The sequence below is a fragment of the Antennarius striatus genome, chromosome 4 (genome assembly GCF_040054535.1).
Source record: "Antennarius striatus isolate MH-2024 chromosome 4, ASM4005453v1, whole genome shotgun sequence".
NCBI classification, from domain to species: domain Eukaryota; kingdom Metazoa; phylum Chordata; class Actinopteri; order Lophiiformes; family Antennariidae; genus Antennarius; species Antennarius striatus.
This window is the reverse complement of record NC_090779.1, coordinates 6,464,746-6,474,228: the sequence shown is the minus strand read 5'-3', so window position 1 is coordinate 6,474,228 and position 9,483 is coordinate 6,464,746. Positions and strand designations below refer to the sequence as shown.

At 41.2% G+C, this 9,483-nt stretch overlaps 1 protein-coding gene across 3 annotated transcripts; it reads right to left on the bottom strand.

Annotated features, from left to right (window-relative positions):
* Nucleotides 1–928: 928 nt before the first annotated feature.
* Nucleotides 929–8,940, bottom strand: uba2 (ubiquitin-like modifier activating enzyme 2). Of its 3 annotated transcripts, none has more exons than XM_068312762.1 (17): nt 8,744–8,940; nt 7,801–7,884; nt 7,585–7,655; nt 7,357–7,421; nt 7,161–7,261; nt 6,923–7,044; nt 5,903–5,970; nt 5,657–5,775; nt 5,183–5,282; nt 4,763–4,914; nt 4,522–4,615; nt 4,288–4,400; nt 3,472–3,627; nt 3,191–3,287; nt 2,918–3,023; nt 2,641–2,783; nt 929–2,480 (listed from the first exon to the last, which is right to left on the bottom strand). In XM_068312762.1, the coding sequence occupies exons 1-17, from the start codon at nt 8,882–8,884 to the stop codon at nt 2,254–2,256; spliced, it is 1,959 nt and encodes a 652-aa protein (XP_068168863.1). In that variant the 5' UTR covers nt 8,885–8,940; the 3' UTR covers nt 929–2,253. The 3 variants fall into 3 exon arrangements, with proteins under 3 accessions (XP_068168863.1, XP_068168864.1, XP_068168866.1); XM_068312763.1 differs by having other exon boundaries at nt 929–2,477; XM_068312765.1 differs by lacking the exons at nt 7,357–7,421; nt 8,744–8,940 and having other exon boundaries at nt 7,161–7,300; nt 7,801–8,733.
* Nucleotides 8,941–9,483: the final 543 nt, after the last annotated feature.

Here is a 9,483-nt window from a genome sequence, read left to right as displayed (position 1 = left end):
TCCCTAAGAGGGATCAATACAGATACACCTTCTCCTATCATAAGCCTTTAAGGTCTTTAAGTGAGTACATTATGGTCTTATGCATTTGTAGTTTTTCTCTCTCTTTTTTTGTTTCTCTTTGTCTTATTGTCTTTTCATTTGTGGTTCACGTGTCCTGCATTAAGTTTACAAAAAGACAAAGTTGAATTGTTTGTCTGTTAATAGGAATATATATACCAAAAAACTTGAAAGAGTTTCATTAAACTTAAGGGTTGCCCACATGACAGGGCAGAGCTAACACAATCAGGAGCGTTCTTAGCACAATGCTAAGATTTAAAATTTGGTGGGACCAGATTTTTGCTGGGCCTAATAGTAAATTAAAATGGCACCCAACTAGAGTTATTATCACTGCCAAAGACAAATCACTTACTTAAATCATCACAGACCTTGAGACACAGTGCTTTTCACTGTGCAGACTAATATTACATAATTTTAAGTAGGGGATTTGTGGGACACCACATAATGTGGGAGGTTTGAGTGGGGAGTGGGGGGCTTTTGTAAAATGTGCCAATATGAAAGTTTATACATCCTGGAAGACCATTTTAAATCCAGTGGATCCAGGGTTTTTTTGTGTGTGTGGATCTGCACCAAATCAGTACACTTAAAGATACAACCCCAGAAATATAAATGTATATATTAATAACAATATTAGATTTTTTTAAAGGCACATGCAAAAATTCCCCGAGAAATTAAAGGAAAAAAAACTTACAATAGAACATAATGAGATTTCTGTATCAGACAACCAACCACCACCAACAAACGGACTTTGGGGACAACATTACCATTTTGTGAGAGGTTATTTCTATTAACTTATTCCAACTAGTTTCACTGAGAGGAAATGAAAATTTCTGTGGAAGGAAACAGGAAAGTTTTCTTACTATTACCTCATTCATTTATTTTTTTAAAAACATTTTCAAACATTTTCTGCTGGCAAAGAAGTCGTTTTTTCACTGACAACATTTGTTTGGGTTGCTTGGTTTGTCGATTAAACACAAAAAAATATTTCTCAATTATTTCTGGCTGTGGATAGTGGAGAACAACAGACAACCGCTCAAGAAAGGCCCGGGCCATTTGATGAAATGCATTCTGAATCAAATTATGTCATACTTTGTGATAATGTCCTGACATAGACAAAAAAAACACATGAGGCCTCTGCATTGGTTGAGTTTATTGTAAATTGGTCCAAAGGGTTTTCTTAGGCTTCACCAACAAATCGGATCACAATGAAATATGGAATTATGGATACAGCAGTCAGACTAATCCACTGCCTCCAGGTCGACTTCTGCACCATGAAACTGATATCTATCTCTCAATGAGATTATAAATCTCTTTGCACAAAACAGAACCGAGCCTTACTAATAACAAGCACCTGCAACATGTTTACATTGAACTACTGCTTGTCTAGAATTAAGCCACTTGTGCTCAGTCTTTTATGATACATTGCAATTTTGACAGGGAGCCACATTGGCACCACTGTGTGTTCAAGAGCTACTTCTGAGTAACAAGAAATTAATTCCTTTACAGCTGGATGTATTTGGCGGTGTACGGAGGGCGTATTTTTACAATGGCAGCCAAAATGTGTTAGTTGTAGAAAAGAGGTAGCAAAATCAACACCTCATGGCACAACATGGCCAAACTCTCTGTCAGTACCTCTGTGCTTTACCAACCTCTTTACACATCAACAAGTTCAAACAGGCACCCTTGTTAAGAGTATGAAAGGTTGCAGAATCCCAGTTCTGTTATCGGCCCTTCAAAACAACTGAAATTAACAAAACCAGGAAAAGATTTCAATTTTAAATTTTTTGTAACATGATCAGAAAGCACAAGAACACCCCGACTTGTGTTGCATGTGAAATACAGTACGTGTGTGTGTGTATATATATATATATACATATATATATATAGGAAAACATAATACTAAGAGTACTTATTAACCATCAAGAGAAGCATTTATAGGGATGAACAATGAATAAAAATAACGGCAGTTGCATTTATGCATGTCACAAAAAATGTTTTTTTTTAAAATGCAGAATTTATTTACACCGTATCAGAGAGCAGAGAGTACGAAAGCACAAACACAGAGATGGGGGGACTAACCAGGGCAGTCAACCAAATATCCATCATAAAAGAGGTGTTTTGTTTAAACCTACTGTCAAGTCTTCTGTCAAAATGTCAAGTTTTTAAAAGTTCTCAGTCCAGAGACCTGGGGTTGAGTTAGTCCAGAACCATAATGTCATCATCCTCATCATCAGCGCCGGCGGGGGCATCTGCGGCGCTTGATTGGTCCATCCGTGGTCGCTTGTTGAAGGCTTCGCCAGTTTCTGCGTCTGAGTGCTTCCTCTTGGAGCTGGCAGTCGTTGCTGCTGCTGTCAGGCTTGAAGACAAGGTTTCTCCCTCATCGGATTCGACGAGCATGATGTCGTCGGCCTCTGATGGAGCTGCTGGTGTTCGCAGGAGAGAGGCCCGTGTTAACCGATTGCACCAACAATCAGAGGAGAGACTAACAAAAGTTTTAAAACACGCTTCAATTAAATTTTGCATTAATATCACAATCTTTTGGGAAGTGTTTACAGGCGTTAACTAAGACAAACTGCTGCTGACCCATAGAGGAGGTGGATGGCCGGGCGGAGTCCTTGTTGCCGTTAGTGATGCTGTTAACCTCTTCCTGATTGGTCTGAGGGGGCGGAGCTTTATCTGGGGCATCACCCACTACCTCGAACTCGACATCTCGGCCTAATTCCTCACTGCCAAAGACACAGATATACGTTATATCCTGTTTTGTTTCTTCGCTTGAGTCTCCATAAAGAAACAAGACATTAACCCTAAGGACATGCAACAGGGGATTTTATTTGTGTGTTTCTGCAACAGAGGTACATACGAGTGAAGGATATTAATGAGGAGGGTGTAGTCTTGAAGGAAGTCATCAACTTGGAGACGGCTGCCATTACAGATCCCAAAATCAGACAGAAATCTGTTGTTGTTGGCTGTGGAGAGTCATACAGGATCACAGTTATTCATGTAATCCAGAGGACGCACAACACTTGACTCCTCTAACAATCACAAGCACTAACATTACATTTCCACTGTCACCCTCAGGTGTGTTAACCCCCCCCCCCCTCCTCACCCTTTGCATGGCTAAATATTTTTTTACCTTCTGTTTCTCCTTCCTCTGAAGAGATGAGGATGGTCCCTTTTCCATCCTCTATCTGGACGTCTGGAGCTACCATGCCGAACCGCTCCTTCAGGATCTGTGACAAAGATTTTTTTTTAAAAAGTTGTCAAAAACAAGCAAATAAGGTAATATTTAGTATCTCAACCTTTTATGGGAGCAGAGTTGTTAATAGTTGATTGTCAGGATCTTGGAGAAAGAATTAAGCCACTGCCGCTTGGCTGTGGCACGTTTTTGTACATGCAGAAAGAGGCTTATCTTACCCTGTCCTGCAGGGAGAGGATAACTGTTGTGTGGACGTTGAGTTTGACTGTGACTTCAGGTTTGCTGACGCAGACGTAGCAGTTGGCACTGGGGGGATCGAGGACACACGGGACCAACAGCTTCTTCCTGAGGTTGGGATGCTTGTTCAGAAAAATCTGGAACAGACACAAATGGCATCTGAAAATCAGTCGACAGGATGGATTCCGCTCTGGACCGGCGTTCAGATATTTTACAATGAAAAAGAGCATCTTGTTCGTTTCAGAAACAATATGAGAGCATTCCATATTATTGAGATGCTTTCTACTCCATCAAAATGTATTACAACAACAATTTTAAAAAAATTAATAGAGAAAATTTTGGCTATATCCAAAGAAATACTCAAGGTGACCAGTCTGAAGGATCATAAAAGGACAGGTTCACACTGTCTCATGTTTGTCTCCAGGTGATATTTCCAAGACTGCTTTGGTTTTTGGTTTTTCATTTAATAAAAATCTCTATATTGCAGTACAAAAGCTCAACCATAGCTCAAAAAGGACAAAAAAATTTTAGCTAGAAAGGATTTGTGTTGGCAATCAATGTGGGCACTGGACAATTGTCAAAAAAACATCGAGTGTCTAGACTTATCTTTTACCAAAAAATTAATCTTTCTTAGGGAACTAAAAAAGCTGAATTTAAATTTACTTATTTCAATCATGCAGCAAAATTGAAAGTAGTTATGTGTATTCAGTTTATTTACAAAACAATAAAGTTGAATCTTTTACCGCCACATAAATTCCTGACAACAACCACGAGCAGTCATATAGATGTCAACTTACTGTACGACAAGATTCCAGTTGTCCAGACAGGATCTTCAAGGACTCAAGCACGATGAGTCCGGCGATGACAGCGTTGGTCGTAGCAATAGCTGGAATGATGTTACCAGCCATGGCTAAAACAAACAAACAAACAAACAAGCCATCCAGGTCAAGTATATTCATGTGATACGGATGTACAACATAACTCTATAATAGAAAAAGAAACAAAACACAATGATGAATGACATTACTTACATTTTACATCAAAGCGACTCTTCATGTTCATGCTAAAGATGTGCATACGGAGGTTGGCTGCTGCAGTCACAAAGTCCATAGCTGGGGGGTCGTCCTGACAGCAAGAGGAAAGCATGTCACTCACACCAGACCATAAATCACAGCACACTAATCTGTGTGTCATTCACACTCCCACACACACACATCTTGAATGGCATGAATAAGGGGCCTGTGGCGCATCCTCTTGTATTCTGTGTGTTACCTTGTCCCACACCAGCTCGGCTGCGTCTCCCTTATCGTACAGCTGTGAGCGGAGAGTCTCCACGCTGTGCTGGAAGAGCTGGCAGTAGCCCCAAACACCCAGAACCTGCTGGTCCTTCAGACCAGACGCTGGAGAATCCTCCTGAGGACATGCTGGGACACACAAACAAACAAAAAAGTAAATAAAAAATAAAAACCTTAGATGTCAAAAAACTGGTTAGGGCAGAGGACCGGTTGCTAAATCTTCATGAACAAATTGATCTGACAGTACTTTACAGTTGTAGAGTTTTGCACAGTCGGAAAGTGTTTCTCTATTCTCATTGCACGGTTGTTTACTTCAGTGACATGTTGGGTGTGTGCCAGTTGCAGACCATAATAACAGACTTCACTCGTTGTCCATGAAACATTCAAACAGGCGTACCGCTGTCCTGGAGGTGCTGCCAGTCCAGAGGAATAGGAGCTTTCCTTTTCTTCCACAGCTTGTCCATAGTGAGCAGATACATGATGTCATCTTTGAAAAGCTGAATAAGAGAGCCAATCAGAACCACCCACGGATTGTTATCCAAGTCCATTAATATAATTCATGCTCAGCTTTTACAAAATCGTCTTCAGAAGCTCAGAACAGTAACGATACACCGCTGAGTTTCACACAAACAACCAATATTTGCTACTTAAATGACCCACCACTGTCAAGAATCATTAAATCATGATTCTGTGTGTTCATGTTCTACTTGGGATTCTGACAAAACCGCAACTTTGTCGGGGGGGGGGGGTCAGCTGCAGTCAGATACAATCCGTTACTAAAGCACCATAGTACAAATGAACACTATGTGGAGCACAGTCAGGCACCTGCGCAGAACACAGTAAAACTCTCTCAAACTGGTCTGACTGGTACCTTATTGAACAGTTTGACGTGGTCGTATCCTGTGGAACGGGCCCACTCCTTAGTGGAGACTCGCTTGACGTCCCCGTCCTTCTCTGTGGCCGTGGCGCGAGCCACCGTCTCTGAATTCCCTGTTGACCGAGACAACAGACATTTCACTAAGTAGTGCTGTCTTTTTTCTTTTTTACTTAAATCACTAAATGTTCTCATGAGAATAAACAAACTAGCAGTTAAATTTGCCCTAAATGAGCCGCTCACATTCAGCCTCTGGGTCTGCCGTGTCGGGTGACACCTCTTGATCTGCATCCTCCTCCCCAAATAATTGACTGCAGGAGCAACAGACAAAATGCAAGATGAACATAGAAACAAAACACACTGTGTCCTCCGATACTTGTGTTTTAACACCTTTGTTGGATAATAAAATACATACTTCATTCCTCCTGATTCTATTCAAATGTTGGTCATAACTCTGGTGAGGATTTAGATGTGCAATTGTAATTTAAATTACAGTAATGCTGCTGTGACTTGATAATGCGGCCACTCCTCAATCCTTCTTGACATCAAATTCAATTGACAACAACTCAAAGAAATTGTTATTAGTGCTCATGACAGAGTAACACTGTCAATATAACGACAACATAAGCATCTGGGTGCCAGCCAGACTAAAAGACTACATACTAGAATGGCTGTCTGCGGTTTTCATGCTTATGTTAACAATTAGTTTTCCAAATATTTACTGCCTGTAAATATATTGCCTGGGTATTGTATTCAATTGCACTTATTTTTTTTTAATTTTTTTTAATTTTATATACTGGTTTGATCCCCGAAGGGAAATTAAGACAGCACACTCTAGCTACTGATTACAAACGCATGCATACATATTTGTGAGTACAGGCCCCTGTATCACACACACACACACACACACAAAGGGGCCTGTAGGCATGCAGGGGAGGTAGAGTGGCAGGCAGCTCCTTCTTGGTGCGCCTCAAATGAGCAATTTGTAAAGGGGACGGCACCTTGCTCAAGGGTGCCTCGGCAGTGCTCCGGAGATGAGCTGACACCTCCCACTGTTAGCTCACCTCCGGGTATTTTTTGGGGGGCGGGAGCGGGAATCGAACGCCGATCTTAAATCATAGGACGACCCGCTCTACCGCCCGCTTTACCACTGAGCCACTGCCGCCCCTAACATTTGACCCTAACTCTGTGTTTATTGACATTTCACATTGTCCCAAATTTATTTTTAACTGGGTTGTATTTAGGTATGAGCCTGAGCCTTACTTGAAGAGATACTTTGCCCAGACGATACAATGAATGGGTTCAGACGGTGTGTTCCTTATAGTGCATCCAGGGAAAGTCTTCTGAGTGGGTTTAGGTTGGCACTCATAGCACTCAGTCATTCCCTGGAGAACAAGTGATACAGAAACAGGTTACACTGCTTGATATTTAACCTTTCATTGAACAAGAAATCTGTGCAATCGTCACAACAACTTAAGTAGCGAAGGCATATATTTCTTACCTTCTTTATGACTGTGACTTGACCCAGGTATCCAGCTGTGCCACTTTCTATCAGCGGGATGTCTGCTGCCAAACACATCCTGTTCACGTGATTACGGGCCGCTAAAGAGACAGGATGTTGTTTCCCCATCATAAGAACTTCTTTGTATTAAAAGAGTAAAACCAAATGTCTGAATAACAAGGTCACATAAAAATACCTCTGTTATCCAGGGCATTCATCACCAGCACAAATTTTCTAAAGAACTCCACATTGTAGTCAGGGCTGATTGAAAAAACAGGTACAATCAGTGCCATAATGAAAAGGACAGCTATCAACAAAGAACAGAACAGTATTTCCCCCTTATTGTTCACCTGAGGAACAGTTTATGTCAGGGTAAAGAAAGTAAAACACTGAGTAAATGGAAAGGAAAGCAAAAAGAACTCACTTCATGATGCTGTCATGGTAGGCAGTGATATTTGCAGTGGGACAAAACTGCAAGGCACTCTCCTTGGCCACCTGTAAAAACAACAGAATCAAACTAACTGATTAAACCTGTAATTTACAAACAGCATTGGTATGAATATATGAAACAAATATACTTCAGTTCAACTGAACTCAAACAGAACAGGAACAACTCTACAGCAGCAGATGCTTTACATACTTGTGCTTTAGACTTGCCAACATGTTTCTTCTGGAAGAGGAATTGACGATTCAGGTTGCTGACGTCAATTGTGTCCAAGTCGATCTGGAAAAAAATCAAGTTAGGATTATGATGCCAACTGTATGTACATTTCTCCTGCCAAACTTAATTTGGAAAGGCTACAGTGAATTTGGAAGCAGAGACATTGCTGCATGAATGTGATTTGTGAAGTCTTTTGGTTAGTTCTGTCTAATTTCCATATTTATTCTGCATTTGCATTTCATTTCTAACAATATGTCATCTAGGAACTTTGCCAAAGCAACCTGGAAACGCCCAAAAACACGTTTGTTTTTTCCAAAACAAGCCAGATCAATACATTTTAGTGCAAAACTGTAATAAAATGTGAACTAATCGGTGTCACAAAGCATAAGCCCGTGTTATCACAACCTGTGGAGGGGGGCTTGACCTCTTTCCACACCGATCAACAGGTACCTGAACCCCTGGCTTGAATCAAGAGACAAACATCTGACCGTCACCGCGAAATCTGAATCTCTCAGCGCTACACATCTAGACACAAAAGTCAATAATAATATACTAATATACCTCACCTTACCTCCAGTAGCTACAAATAAACCGATACGATGTGCAGGACAAAGGAGTGCTCCAGTATGCCTGGGGCACACCGGCTAGCTACTCTGAGTTGTATAGCTAACTTAGCTTTGTTAATGGCGCCAAATACTTTCCATTGCTGCAGCTGCGTTCATGTCACCACCAGCTTATTTCGTGACCGGGAACATCCACACAACAACGCGATGTGGAGGAACAAAATTACAGTCAACAGCTGTAGTTTTTCACTTCATTAATCGCCACGTCCCGTCAAACACCCCAAGGCGGTCTGTGTAGCACAAAGACCTAGCGTGTTCGCCAGCGAGCTAACAGATACAAACAAATAAAGCTGACGGACCACTTCGATATTTTTGAAGCCGGTGAGGACGAGGTTCTTCAGCAGCTCGCAGCCGATCCCTCCCGCTCCCACCACCAGCACTCTGCAGGTAGAGATGGAGTCGGCCAGCTCTTTTCGGAGGGAACCCACTAGTTGGACCATGTTGATCGGCTAGAGACAGAACCAAAGCCTATAGCAACAGAGGCTAGGAACTAGCTTCTTCTTTCACAGACCGGAAGTCCCTTCCACTTCCGGGTTACACTAGTTCCGGAAGACGTGAATTCGCCTGTTGATTTGTTAACGTAACCCCTGCTGACAGCTGACCAATCACCTTCCTGACGTGTTTAACCAGATTCTCGTCGATATTCATTCATTCATTGTCAACGGCTTCATCCTCTGTCGCGGGTCGCGGGGAGCTAAAGGCTATCCCAGCTGGCTTTAGGCCCATTCATATAGACATCCCTCTAATTATTCAGAGGATTCCTTTTATTTTCGCTTAAAAAACTGCTTGTTTTTACATTTTGTCTTCGTCGCAATTTACAATATTCTATTTAATTAAAAAAACTTATGAAAATATTTTGTGGACTTTTTTTTAGCAATGGTGACCCAATGTTTTGTAATTTACTTGTGCCCACTGTAATACATATTATTTATGTATTACTACATATTTTTGTCTACTATTTTGTGTACTATAATCACAATGATGTTGCTATTATGCTTTTTTTCTTTTGAAGTTGGCAAAGAGAGGTCATACTTTTATT